Source organism: Leopardus geoffroyi, chromosome B2 (genome assembly GCF_018350155.1).
Source record: "Leopardus geoffroyi isolate Oge1 chromosome B2, O.geoffroyi_Oge1_pat1.0, whole genome shotgun sequence".
Lineage (NCBI taxonomy): Eukaryota > Metazoa > Chordata > Mammalia > Carnivora > Felidae > Leopardus > Leopardus geoffroyi.
In genome coordinates this window covers 31,801,036-31,816,499 of record NC_059332.1, presented here as the reverse complement: position 1 = coordinate 31,816,499, position 15,464 = coordinate 31,801,036, and the positions used below count along the sequence as shown (strand labels likewise).

The 15,464-nt window shown below is 36.7% G+C and overlaps 1 protein-coding gene across 2 annotated transcripts in view; it reads left to right on the top strand.

Moving 5' to 3' along the window:
- Window positions 1–11,378: 11,378 nt before the first annotated feature.
- Window positions 11,379–15,464, top strand: part of LOC123608204 (DLA class II histocompatibility antigen, DR-1 beta chain) — an 84,069-nt gene continuing 79,983 nt past the window's right edge. The window contains exon 1 of one of the 2 annotated variants that reach the window (XM_045497842.1): window positions 11,379–11,519. In XM_045497842.1, coding sequence (XP_045353798.1) covers window positions 11,420–11,519 — 100 coding nt within the window. In that variant the 5' untranslated portion in view covers window positions 11,379–11,419. The remainder of the gene's footprint in view (window positions 11,520–15,464) is intronic. The other variant, XM_045497840.1, reaches the window with a different exon arrangement.

Genomic DNA, 15,464 nt, shown 5'->3' with positions numbered 1-15,464 from the left:
CAAATAAATTGTACATTAATTGTCTATTGTCTATTCTAATAGAACTAATTATATTAATTAATTTTTATTAATAATAATAAAAGAAATAAAAAATAAAAAATTATCATTAATGAATTCTAACTAATTCTAATAGAATTATTGTCTATTTCACAATAAAGTGTTAAAAATGTAAACTATTTAATTTCCTAACTAGATCCTAGTAATCACTATTTGTTGAGTACTACTAACTGGTCAGCATTTTTTCAATGTACTGGTGATCTAGCAGTTAACAGATAGTATGAGGTGATACAATATACCTATTGCAATGCTATGAAGATAATTAAATGAAATAAGGCACATGGAAGTACATAGCTCAGTGCCTGGTCGAAAATAAATAATTCATTATTTGCTTCCCCCTTCATGTATATGTGCAACTGGAGTTGGGGTTATAGATCTCTTTCATAGTCCCCATCTCTTTTATAACAGGAATAACAAGGAGATACCAACACCACAGCTGTTTATTCGTGCTTTTTAATCATAGCCAGAGACTTTCTAGATTGGCACAAAAACCCAAGCATTATGTCTCTGTCATTCTAAATGCCTTGTTCCTCTAATCCTCACTCCATGTTTTGTTTTACTCTGCAAGTACCCTTTCCTCACTACCCACCTAATTATGTCCTAAATAATTCCATTAAAGGAAATGTTCAGTCTTTCTTATCCACATCTAACTTAGTCGTCTTGTCCTCCCCTGACTTCTACCTGAGACTTTAAATAAGACCTTCTGGTCAGGTTGATCTGCCAGAGATAAGTGATGCTGTCTCAATCTTTATCCCCATTGGATACAGGAAAAAAAAACAACAACAGTTATCTGAGAGAGGATAAAGATTTCTAGCATACCTCTCTCTCTTTGTCTTTCTTTCTCCAAAGTGTGTCACCCATGAGCTAACACCTACACCAATAAGAGGTTTGATCCTTTGGGTCTTATTTCCAAGAAAAGAAAATACATTCTTTTAAAAAAAACCCCTCAGGTTCTTTATTTATTCATCACATACCAATTTTTAATGCATGTCTAGGAATCCAAAAGATGCATGGCATCCCTATCGTCCATTCCTATACATTCATTCCTATTGTCATCATGCTAATCTCTATGCCCAGTCCCTCATAACTAACCCTAGATTGTTAAATGTTTTCCTAGTTAATGTTTTTTTTCTGCTTCCACTCCCATCTTTCTAAAAGATGTTACTTCTTCACCAATTTATCAATGCCTTTCCTAGCATAGTTCAATCCTGCACACTCCCTCTGATCTCCCAGCATTATTTATGGAGGAATCTAAATTCCTGTCAATCAGGACGCCTTCCTATCTACCACCTCCTGACCACCCCTCACCCCCACACAGGTTTTTCACTATTGTTTCTGGTTCCCTGCTAGTCTCTAACCAACTGGAAGAATAACCCCTTCCTCTATGTTCCTCACTTCCTCTAGAACTCACGTCTATATAAATGCTGTTTCAGTATAAATTATATGTTTTTACTTAATTTTAACCATTTTGTTTCATCTTGAAAATTAATGTCATCAATTTGTGTTCTTTTTAAAAATAAATGTATCTATTGTGGATCTTGTCACATTATTTTATATTAATTTTATATGTCTGTTTTCACTGTGAGTTTTAGTTTCCTTAAAATTAGGATCTAAACCATATGTATGTATCGCCAGCATTAGAAGTCTGCACACACAGGAAGCCCTCAGTAAACTTTTTGTGAATTGACTATCTCCAACTAAATTGCATATGCATATACATATACATGTGGTGGATTCTCAGCTAAAATTACTGAATGGTGAATGGTTGACATCACTGCAGCAAAAAATACGAGTGATATATATCAGGGATATTTTTCTGATTGTGAGGATATTAGATACGGACAAGCCCTGCCACAAAATTCTTTTTTTCACCAAAATACTGTTTACTGCTGCCACCCGGTGTGGCTCCAACAATTTTTCGTATGTAGAAAGAGGTAACTATTTCTTTCTGGAAAATGGGAGTATGAACTGACTAGTGAACAACAGTTCACTGTTTCTGGGATCATATACCAGATGATACTGATGCTCCTGATTTCATAATTTAATTATGAATAAAAGATTCTCTAGATGCTGGCTGTTGGGACTTTTAGATGTTCTTTATTTCTATTTGCCCCCACTCTTCAATATATCCACAAAAAGCCTTGTCCAAGGGTAGTATTTCATACAATTATCTATTTCAGACCCTGTTGAGGTTCATCTTCCCTTTCTTCATCTCCCCACATCAAATGCCAGAATCTTTGCAGTAAAAAGAAGCTAACACTAACCATGTGCTTATTTTTGGGCTCTAGTCAAGAACTTTCCTAGAGTCCTGTGGGAATCAGTAACCTTGTCTCAATACTTTCTCATTGTTTTCACATTATTCACTGTCCCTATTGTATATCACTACTGAATTATTACTTTTTAAAATTAGATTTTGGCAACTGGCCCAGTGCACTGTATTGGTTTATTCTCTATATGTTATGGTCCTTTTATGACTCACACATGCTACTTTCCATGAACCACACAGGACTTTTATCACAGAAGACAATGCTCAACTTTTCCTCCAGATCCCACTCCTTCTTCTCAACACTTGGACTCAAAGAAATGTTTCCTTTCCACTTTTGTTTTCTGCATTTACCTTCTCTGTCTGCTCCAATATCCACAAAAATATTCCTAGTTCTCCAAGGCCTTTTGTTTAAAGTATACTGTTTATTTTCATGCATTTAAATATATATATGTATATGTGTGTGTGTGTGTGTGTGTGTGTGTGTGTGTTTAAATGTTTATTTATTTCTGAGAGAGAGAGAGACAGAGCATGAGCGGGAGAGGGGCAGACAGAATCTGAAGTGGGCTCCAGGCTCTGAGCTGTCAGCATGGAGCCCAATGCAGGACTCGAACCCACAAACTGGGAGATCATGACCTGAATTGAAGTTGGATGCTTAACCAACTGAGCCACTCAGGCGCCCCAAATATGTATATATATATATATATTTAGTGCTTTATACATACTTGGGAAAAATGTCAGGTTGGTGCCACTCTTGAACCCCAGTTCTCTATTTGGTAACATTTTGCATTTGGGTGGGAGAGGTGAAAGGAATGCTGATGGGCACAGCTGTGAACATGTTTGGTACATATCTCACCTGGGCTATGTCTCTAGAAGTTATTGGAGAGTTTGTCTGCATCTTGCTATTAAAAATAAATCTTAGGGAAAAAAAGAGTCTAATGTGTGATCCCAGGATGCCATCATGAACAATGGTATTTTAAAAAAAAGATATATATTGACAGAGTGATTCTCAGAAAGAATGCCAGAGAGTTCCTGTTTTGATTTCCTTATTTGGAATTAAACACATTTTTGTTGAATATAGAAGTAGAATTTCTTCACAATATTTGGAATATTTCCTATTACAGTATTACTTGGATATAGTTTATTTATATTAAAATTATTGAATTTTTATTATACTTCTCAAAAGTTTTCTCTAAGTATAAAGGAAGGCTTATGAGTTTTTGGGATTTGCTTACTCTTTTGTTCCAAATATCTCTCATTGGCTGGAATTATCAGTGCAATACTTAACTCTATTGGTACTAGTTTGCATACATTCTTATTTCATGATCTGAATGCGATCGATCCTAGGAATTCATATATTATATTCGTTACTCATTAGAAACAGAAAGAGAGACTGAGCCTAAGCCTACATTGTTTTTTTTACTTTTTAAATTTTTTTAATGTTTATTTTTGAGAGAGAGAGAGAGAGTGAGCAGGAGAGGGGCGGAGAGAGAGGGAGACACAGAATCTGAAGTGGGCTCCAGGCTCTGAGGTGTCAGCACAGAGGTCGATGCAAGACTTGAACCCATGAACTATATGATCATGACCTGAGCTGAAGCTGAACACTCAACCAACTGAAACACCCAGATGCCCCTAAGCCTACATTGTTAAGTGTGATTTGGAGTTAGTACTTTTCATAAATCTGAAGTAATAAATAAAATCAATTTGTTCTATGCTCTGGAAGATATAGCTGATATGATATGAGAATTATTTCTATTTTTTGAGAATCATTTCTATTTTGAAAAACAAGAAGAAAAATAATACAATGTTCTTGGAATGATTTAACACCTTATACTCTCTCTCAATTTATATATTATTGTTTTGGGCATTAAATTGTATATTATTTTATTTTATTTTTAAATTGTATATTATTTTAAAACTCCATAGGATAATCTTAGTATTATTTTATAAGTTGATACATTTTAGCATGGCCCACATATTTACCACTGTCTTTGTTCTTCATTTCTCATTTCATCCCAGAATTTCTATCTGGGGTTACTTTCCTTCTGCCTGAAGTATATAGTTTATAATTTTCTTCATTAAAATATATTGGAGACAAATGATCTTGACTTTTGTTCATATGAAAATGTTTCCTCATTCTTTTTCTTTTTTCCTCATTCTTTAAAGATAGAGTCACTGGTTATAAAATCCTAGGCTGGTCATTATTTTTATTAAACACAATGAAAACATCACTGTACTACTTTTGGTTTCCATTATTGCTGATGAAAAGTCAGCAGTTAATCTAAGTTTTTCTCTTTGAAGATAATCTGTACCCCATCCCCCCAACCCCATGCTGCTTTAAGACATTCTTTGTCTTAGGTATTCTATGGTTTTTCTAGAATATGTCTAGTATGTTTTCTTTTTCAGTTATATTGCTTGGAATATTCTGAGTGTCTTAAATATGTAAATTGGTGTTTCATCAGTTCTAGAAACTATTTTCAGAAAAGGTAAGCATCATCATCAGCTCTCATGAAGCATTCTTCAATATTTTCAGTACCTGGTGCTAGAGTCTGGCTGACTGACTGTGGCGTAAGTTCAGTTTTTATCAGGGGGAACAATTGACCTATTACACCTAATGGCCACTATGGTTACCACAGTGAAATTCTGCACTTTCTAGAGAATGGTGATAGCTGTAAGATATCTGTATAATAGGCTTTTTGTGCCATTAGGCTGGCTCATGACACCTGTTTGGGGAATGGTGCTGCAATGATTAATGGTAACAAAATTGCATTTCAAGTTATTAGATGTTTCTGTTCATGTTTGGCACATGTGCCATTTTGAACATCACAACATTGTGATCTTGTTGCTTTTGGGCAGTTTCATAAGATAACATCAACCAAATATATGATCTCCAACACTCCATGTTTGAGATGGGGAAATGAATTGAAGATGATACTAACAGACAATTCTTGACTTCAAATTTTCCATAGCAGCTGGGACCCAGAGATACTTCTTGAGGTACTTCTATGAAGGTTTCTTTTTGCATAAAGCTTCTAAATTAGAGAACCTTTTGTTACTACCCCACTGTCAATCTTAGAAGATCATTTCCTGGTGGGTCTGGGATAATATTTAGATGCAGTTAGGGGTATTGGCATACCTACCAAGGATATTTTTCATCTTTCTGATCAGGGTATATGGAAAGCTGATGTTTACTCTCTGTTGCATCTGGGCAGAGACCACTAGTAAGCACTTGATGGACTCAATTTCAGCCACCTGCCTTCTAGTGGACCTCAATGTATCTCTGTCCAAAGGTTACCAGGTCACCAAGATATTTGACATTGAGGATTTTAACATTTTCACTGAACTCTTTGGAATCTATATCAGACTGCACTCTGGAAGGCTTCTGAGTTTCTCCCTGGGTGTAAACTTCAAATCTGGAGGTCCAATACAGAAAGGACTCTCAATTTGTGCCCTGATGAGTTCAGCCTAAATTTTGCCAATTTCCCTGATTTTATTATTGGTTGAATGAAATCGATATTGTAGTCACAACTCCCAATACCTCTTGATTAGGAAAGCTGTGGAGAGTTTGAGTATATCTCTTCACTTTCCCAAGAAGTTATTTATTTATTTATTTATTTATTTATTTATTTATTTTGAGAGAGAGACAGGGTGGGGAGGGGCAGAGAGAGGGAGAAAGACCATCCCAAGCAGGCTCTGCAATGTCAGTGTGCAGCCCGACCTGGGACTCTATCTTGCATATCATGGGATCATGACCTGAGCCCAAATTAAAAGTCCAGCACTTAACCAACTGAGCCACCTAGGCACCCCAAGAAGTTTTAAACCTAGACTTCATAGGTGATAAAGCTGTGATCTTCCAGAGGTGTGCCAAAGATTACAACATGTCAGAAATTTCTCCCAACATTTCATGGCCTACCTAAACTTGCTTAAACCTATCTAGAATTTTACAACTCAATTAAATCTTTGTCATGGTAGTGATTATGTTTTTAACTAATAGAGAGGGAAACTAGAGGCACCCTTAGGAACCTGTCTATGTAAACACTCCAGTGAATTGCCCATACAGGAGCTCAAGAAGGGGTTTGGTTCTGATGTTCTGAAGTAACATGGCTATAAAACTACAGGTAAAAAGACCATGGTTAAGATTAACGATATTACAATTGATAACAAATTATTGATATCAGCAATAGCACTAAAGGAAATGTTGATGGCTAAAATAATTTGGTGTTCAACTGATGTTCTAAAGGAAAATAAACCAACAGCTATGCATTTTGCTTACATTGGTGGAACCAATTGCCTATGGGACTGATCCTTGTTAATGCTTTTGTGGTTTTCATAGCTTAGAAATTGTAAACGCAATAAGGATTCCTCACTTCTGGAGAACCTTAAACTTTCTAAGTGGTCTTATGTTCTCTTCTGCTATGGTTACTAGAAATTTTTTTTCCTCTGGTTAATATAGATTTTTAAATAATTAAATCTCCCCTTGGATCTTATTTTTTTAATTAATTAATTTTTTTAAGTTTATTTATTTATTTGAGAGAGAGAGAGAGAGAGAGGGCAAGTGGGGAGGGGCAGAGAGGGAGAGAGAGAATTCCAAGCAGGCTCTGCACTGTTAGTGCAGAGCCTGATGAGGGGGCTTAAGCCCATGAACCATGAGATCATGACCTGAGCTACAACTGAGTCAGGTACTTAACCAACTGAACCACCCAGGTGCCCCTGCCTTGGATCTCATTTTAACAACTGACATGATTCATCTGAAAACTTTTTCTTTAAGGTCAGGTACTGAATTCTGAACTCTAAAAACTGAGAGGTTGTCATTGCACCCAAATTATCTTTAGTATCTCTAGGCAGAGGTGTAATGCACCAAGTTTTGTTCCTTGTGTAAACTATGGAATGAGCCTATGACCAAAATATGGATGCCAGCAATAGTGAGGGTCATATGCTCTAATGTTCTCAAAATTGCTCTACGATATTGAGAGAATTGCTTTGAGAGAGTTGCTTTGTGAGATGCACATCAGGTAGGAAGAGACTACAAAGCAAAGAAAGTATCTTTTTCTCTCCCTTGGGGAGAATAATTACTAATAAGTTTACATTTTCAGGGTGGAAACTTACTTATTTATAAGGGGATAGACTACTGAACTATTAATAAATGGCTAAAATATTTTATTATTAATTTCGAATAAAACAGCATTCGAGGCACACAACTAGAATCACTGGGCCGTTGACTAGTGCAACAACAAAGCAGAATTTTGAAAAATAGTCTGGCCAATATTTGTACTGCCTGAGAAGTAAATTCTTTGCCATAGCACAGTTAAAGCATGGTCTAGATCAAAGAGAAAGAAAACTAAAACTCTTCTTATGTGCAATATTAATGACAGGCCTGTGAGAATTCTAGTTGTTCTCCCTGTGACTACTCAACGGTAAACATTCTGGTTCTAAAAAAGAGTGCTGTGTTAAAGTATCATAAGACACTTAGATAACACCACAACATAAAGACTGGCTTCATCCAAAGTCTTGGATGGAAGACTCAATGGAAGACATTGCTGAAATCTCACTGGAAAGGGTCTTATCAAGACTTCTAAGTGCTAATATGACCTGTAATTGGGACAGACTTCTGTTAAGGATACATGTCTTTCATTGTAGAAGAAATTGGCCCTGTTTATCTACTTCTTGTTATTAATATTTTTTTCATAGATAAAGGGATCTCTGATCTGCTTCTCACTTTAAATTCCATATTCGTGGTCATAGCTATCTGAGAACTACAGAAAATATTCTGACACTACTTGGACAAGTGATGGACATTCTGTGCTAACTGTAGATTGCTGATACCTGAGAGCTTCCTAGAGGTATTGCAACTTTCCAGACTTTTTTTTTTTAATTTTTTTTTAACGTTTATTTATTTTTGAGACACAGAGAGGCAGAGCATGAACGGGGGAGGGTCAGAGAGAGGGAGACACAGAATCTGAAACAGGCTCCAGGCTCTGAGCTGTCAGCACAGAGCTCGACGCGGGGCTCGAACTCACGGACCGCGAGATCATGACCTGAGCCGAAGTCGGCCGCTTAACCGACTGAGCCACCCAGGCGACCCACAACTTTCCAGACTTAACTACAAATGAGTCCCATTCTATGACAATCAGTGGGACTCAAGACATTCTGTAATGCTACAAATTTCAACCTGCCTGTTGTTCAACAAAAGTCTGTGCTTTTGATGTCACTTGTTTGTTCCCAATGGTGTTTTATTTCCAATGAAAACAAACCTATGATTTCATGTATCAAGAGCAGAGACGGTAGAACTTCTGTACTGATAAGCAAGCACTCTTTTAGAAACCAATTTAACTCTCTTTTCCTCAGGAAACAAGGTCTTACTTGACACTTCTTACTTGATACACAGCAGAAGTTGTCTAGGACTGCTTCTTTTGTGTTAGGTGAAGAATTTCAGCCTACACACCTGCAGGATTGATGGTTTGGTAAAATTTGCTATAGTGTTTCACCTGAACTTTCCTAATACTGAATTAATATTGAAGAAAAGTGTGAAATATGTTATATTTAAAGCAGCACATTTTGTTACTCACAAATGTATACAACTATAGAATTTAGCTCATCGTTGCTGGCCTATTCTTTTCAAAACTAAATGTATATGACATGTAAATTGTCAATTTTATATAGATAAGTTTTGATAGTGTTGTCTTTGACATTTCAGTATGTTTAATATTTCAATATGTTCTTGATATAGAATTACTTTTCTTTGCCATTCCTTTTATCCTATAATCTAAGGTGAATTTAAGCTTAGCTCTCTTAGATTATCACTGTTATAACTATTTAATTCTGAATAAATTATGGCTTTCATTTTTGAAATTAAATATGGCATTCTTCTGGTTGCAATTATACAACTTCCAATATTACTGAATTATTGCTGGGGTCTAGGAACACAGTTTCTTCTGAAATCCAGGGACAATAATGACTTCTACTCAACTTTACAGGATATTTTTAAGTTTCCACATTAATAGAAATACATTTTTCCAAGGTATGTGAGATAAAATTTCTATCCTTTTCTGACATGTTCAAATTTGCAATAAATTATTCTGAGAAATCTGAAATAATGATTGAGAACAATAGATTGGATTTAAGAATTTGGAGGCCACTATTGTCTTTGATAGAAAGGATACTTAGGCAGGAGCTGTGGGTGTCATTACGTAAGATAAATGGAAATGTTGTCATTTCCAGAGGAAAGTAACAATGGTGATGAAAGAACTTTTGGAGGAACTAGAATTACTACGCGGTAATTTATGTAAAATGCTGTCATTCATTAAAAGGAGTAGTTGCATTGTTATGGATAAACCATGAATTAAACTAATAACAATAGTTTTTAACAAAATGGACACTATTCTCTTCAGAAATTGAATGGGAGGTGGTGAGGTGGTGTGATGCAATGGCTGGCCTTCTGAGTTTGGACTCGCATATAGCTCGGCTCAATCTGGAGTGCGCCATTTACCGCTTGTGCCCTTGCCAAATTTATTTAACATACACCCATCATTTTATTCTCTGCATCTGTAGGGATGCAAAGGGTACGCAAATCACTGAGATGATGTGAGGATTAAATATAAATATGGTGTATAAAAAGCTCTTGTATAATTCTGGGTGCAAAGTAAAATGCTCAAAATTTGCTCAGTAAATATTAGTCATTTTTATTGCAACATGGTTTGTTCTCTGTCACTAGTCCATAAACAAGGACTGCTGATCAGACTGTGGTAGACGGGAGTTAATGCAGAACTTTAGATAGATAGTTGTCCTTTAAAGTCCATTCTGAATCTGAGATATTACATTTATATTAATATAATACACAATAATTATCTAAAGGTAGAAATATATATATTTAAAACTACATGTTGACATCAAAGGATGTGATTCATAGTATTTCCATTGTGTTCTCTTTCATGGACACTCTATAATGTATCCATTAGCACCAGCTTCTTATTCTCTCCTTAGGATAAAGCAGGAGAAGGTAATATAATAATAAGAGCAGGGAACATAATAAAGGGAAAAAATTCCCAATAAAATGAGGAAATCAGAGTGTGATCCAGGAGTATGGATTGAACACATTTTCCACATAAAATATTAAAGTTTTTCTAAGCAGAGCTGTTATGTTAGAGGTTGAGTTTGAATCCTTATTGATCTCTCAGCCCCCTGCATACTTTGATTTGGACAGTGGCCTTATCATTTTGTTAGGTTCAATGCTATACAAAGGAACTTTCAAGACCCTTCATTCCTTACAGATCATGTTCTCTAAGCCCCTATTTCTATGCAAATTCTGGAGGTGCCTCCAACTCAATGACGGTATCAGCAGACAAACTTGAAAAGCATTTTCACTCAGGTTAAGTTGTGAGTAAATTCCCATTTCCTTTAGTTTATCAGAGACCTTTCTACCCATAAGGAGGTAGAGATTATACTCTCCAATCAACAGGTATAATTCTGTCATGTCATCAGTTACCAGGAGATGCTGCTCCTTGCTTGAGCTGTCCAGAGAATCACACCACTTTTCATTATCCAAGTACCAGAAAGACTGCTGTGCCTTCATTTCAGGGTGAAGGTTAAGTAATTTCCCCAAATCTACACTACTGATGGGTGCAATAAGGTCCAGATAAAAGGTTTCTTCATTTGCAATCATCGTCCCTCCACTCCCTCAGTTCCTAAAATCCCTCATACATTAAACAACCCTGTCTTCACTGGAGAGACATGAATACTCCTAAAAGACTCAAACTTTTGTTTAAATAACTGCCCTGCATAGAGCTGGCTTAAAATAGGGGCCCAATCAAATGTTTCACGTACATTGGATGAAACCTTTCACGTACTAAATTAAAATAATCCTTTCAATGAAGGAAGTCAGAGTTTCAGAAGACGCTCTTGATACTGAATCTCTGACCAGCAACTGATGATGCAGTATATTTGTGATGCTGATTGGTTCTCAAACCTAGATTACCCAATCCAGGAGCAGAGAAACAAATTCCTTGGTTGGTATTATTTGGGAGGTGCCTAAAGGAGGGTCTTAGTTCTCACTGACTGAGACTTGCCTCTTCCCCTGCCCCCTGTCCTCTCTGTTCTCCAAGCATGGTGTGCCTGTGTTTCCTGGGAGGCTCCTGGATGACAGCTCTGATGTTGATATTGATGATGCTGAGCCCTCCCCTGGCTTGGGCCAGGGACACCTCACGTAAGTGCACTCCTTGGGTGGTGAGCTATTGTGGAGTGGGGTGAAAGAAAGAAATCAGTTTTGCCACTGTGTCCACGCCATGTGCCTTAGAAAATTGTGACATTTTCTTTAATGATGGCCCACCTTTATCATATAGATCCCCAATTCTATCCAAAACAAAAGGGGGCCGAATGCTTGCCCTCTCTATAAGAGCTGTGTAAGGGGCCTCCACATATAGAGGCCATTTCTTCTCAACTCTTCCCCAGTCAAAACTCTCCAGGTTTGAGTTTTATTCCCTCAGGGTCTTGAGAAGATTCAGAAATAATGATTTCAAATTAATTCCCATCAAGCAGTTCCCTTTATAATGTTGAGTTATGCTGGAAAATAAGAAAGTTTCTCAGAAAATTAGGCAGAGAGTCAAAAGGAATTAGAAAGGTGTCTCCTAGAAGACCCTGTGTTAGGTCTTCACAGGATTAGTTATGTTGGTGCCTCTCTGTAGTATGCGAGGCTGTATGAAGGGTTCTCTCCCATTATCTCCTTTCCTTTCTCCTGTACCTCAAAGTTTACAAGGCCTTTATCCCTGGACTGAAGGTTCTCTGACCAAAGTTGGGGCTAGTTTTACCTCTATTTCTCACCCTGGAGGTACAGCAGAGATCCTTAGTACTTGAAATGACATTTTTAGATGAGAAGCACGTATGGGATGTTCTTTGGAGTCTTAAAGAACTTAAGATATCTTCTGAGAACATGGCACAAGTTAATTTTTCATTATGAATCTATGTTGAACCTTTCTATGGTGTCCGTTTCTCCTGCATCTTTCTGTTCTGTGGCCTGAGCCCACAGGAAGGGATTCAACTAGTATAGGATAAATTATATGCAATTATGGCTTTGTAACCCAAAAATAGGCAACATCAGGGATTTCATATGGTTCCAACTATCTACCCTGAGCAGAGTACAGAGAGCGTGAAGGTGTTTACATTTCATAGGACTGAAACCCAATATGCAAGTCAAGGGAATATATTGGCTCACTGAGGTGATGTCCCCAGATGGCATAGGTTTATTCCTCATGTTTTCTGTTTTTCCTTAATAGCCATGTTGGGTTGCCTCCACTTCCAGTTCCTATTCTTTCCCGAGCCATGTTGTCACCATTACTGTGAATCCCCCATGTATGCAGAGACCTCAGCACTATCACAGATCTACAGGATGAGCTGAAACTTAATGAGATTTTTCTTTTTTCTTAAAATCACCTTTTCCTTACCTGTGATATTTTTTACAACAGTAAGGAAGAAGGAGGTAGTCTGTGTGAATTTCTCACAGGAAGTGGAGGGGATATAATGTATCATCAGAGTAAAAGAATGTTGGACCTGAGCCCCTTCTTGCTTTCCAGGATCCTCACAATGACTGATTCTCGGAGCCCTGTGTTTATCCGTTGTATCACAGACATTTCTCTAAGCAGCTATGATGTACTAGGCTCTGTTCTGGGCTCAGTGAATTCTATTTGACTAGGCTAAAGATCATTAGCATCATGGATTTTATGTAATGACAGAGGAGAAAGCCCGATAAACATTTAACAATAACAACAAAAATTCTGACAATAAGTATGCTGAAAAAAAAATACTCCTAGTTGTGAAACAGAGAGAATTGGATGCACCTGACTTCAGTTCAAGTGTGTAGGGAGTTCTCCCTGAGGAAGTGACATTGAGTTGAGATATGACTGGTGACAGAAGCCAGGCAAGTGAAGGATGTACAGGACAAGTGTTGTAGGGGGAGAAAATAGGATAAAGGTCAAGTGCGGGAAGATGTTTGGTGAGTGTAAGGGACAGAAGGAAGGCTGGAGAAGCTGGAGTGTAGGGAGCAAGTTGGGGAGTGCTCTCAGTCACCACTACCATGTTTCCATCACTCAGGGTGATAAGTATTTTTGGATCAGCACCTTTGACTTATTTGTTTGTTTATGATTATAGGTATACCTTTAGGCAGAGAATATCTTTTAAAGTTATTATTTAACTTCCATTTGGTTAGCATACAGCGTAATGTTAGTTTCAGATGTACAGTGTAGTGATTCCACACTTCTATACGCTACCTGGTGCTCACCTCAAGTGTCCACCTTATTCCTTGGACTTATTTGGATAAACTTTTACATACATTGAAGTGTCATATAATATTTTCTCATTAATCACGTGACAGTTTTCAATGTCTTCAATTGGTAGTTCATTTGCAAACTCGGATGTAGCCCAAAGTCTTGCTAGGCAGTTTTTCAGGTTGGTTTATTAAATATTAGCTTTGTCATAACACTAGCCATTAACTGATTTCAGAAGATGTGGATTCGTAGGCCTCTGTAAACTGCATCAAGAACAGAGTTTAAAAGTTTTTTATACTTGATCTTCATGGGATGAGAAAATTCCTTGTTCAAAGATTGCAACATAGACGTCATACTTGGTGGTGGGGCAGGGGGAGTATTATAAGCCAAAGCTTTAATTTTTATAAGAATTTGAGGAGTACAGTATGTGGAACAATTATACAGGGACAATTAACTTCCAGGTTTCTCTCAGTCCAGCTTGCATCTCATGAACAAAGCCCATTGATACAAAGTGGTTTTGAACCAAATAAAATATGTATCTGGTTATCCATATTATCTTTTTTGAAAACTAATGCACAAGTAAAATATTTGTCCCTTTCAGGCATCCTGGATTTTGGCTTTTTCCAGTGTCTGCCCACTTTGATTTGGGTAAGCCTGAAGCATTAGCACACCCAAGAGCAATCACCTTTTGGTTGGAATTCATAGTAACTTTTGATATTCTCTTGTTAGGCAGTATGAATTTTTTTTTTTTTCAAAATCTAGTCTCAGTGAAGAGCCATTTTTCCAGAAAAATAAATTTGTTCAGTATCAAAGGTTTTCTTTTCTTTTTTTTTTTTACCAGATATAATATTGGCAAATTTTTCAATGTAATTCTCAGCTGACATAGAATTAACATTGGCTTTTTTACCACAGATTTTTCAAGTGGTGTAACAGTTGTTCTCGTATGCGGACTTCAGTGGACATTTGGCAATGTCTGGAGCCACTTTTGGTAGTCACTTGGGGCTTTTTTCTGACATTTGCTAGGTAGAGGCTAATGATGCTAGTAAACAATCTACAACGTACAGAACAGCCTTCCCACAAAAAATATCTCGTCCAATATGTCAAGAGTACTGATGTTGGAAACACTGGTTTATACTCTGCTGCTTCTAAAACCTCTAGACTTACCCTTTATACACACACTTACCTTCCAATTCAGGTCTTTGTGGTGTAGTTTAGCTTTTTTCATTACAAAAAATAATAAGATCAACAGTTCATAGATTGAACACTTTCTCGCTGAGTCCACTCAATCAATGCAAGCTCGAGATCTTCATCTTTTATTCTTTGTTTTATGCAATGTTTTATAGGATTTCATGATTTCCTGATCATCAGCATCTCTGACTTTCAACATCTTAAGATGTTTGAAAGATGCTTGAAGAACTTTCAGCATCTTAACTTTCAATAGCTTGCCTTATGAGTCATCAATTGTGACCGTCACAAGTATCTTTCTGTAAAATGTATCAAACTTGTGCAGTAATGCTACATTCTGTTCTGTTGATAATGTCAAAAGCTCCTTTTATTTGTCTCATTTTTAAAGGCACAGGTATTTTTAAACGATTTTAAAATGTTCATGTCAAATCCAGTTGAATAAAAATTTTTTCTTTGTTCAATTAAACAGAAAATAAAACATCAAAATATATACATACATGTATGTATATGTGCCATGTATGTATATGTGTGTCTATATATGTATGTATATGCATGTAAGTACATATATTATGATGTGTGTGTGTTTATATATTGAAACTCCAGAAGCCCATGTGACTGACTGACCAATAAGAGGTCTGACATGTTTGACCCTTTACCTCATCAGGTTAGATTTGGCAAAAGAGTTTGGCATCAAAACTTGTAAAAAG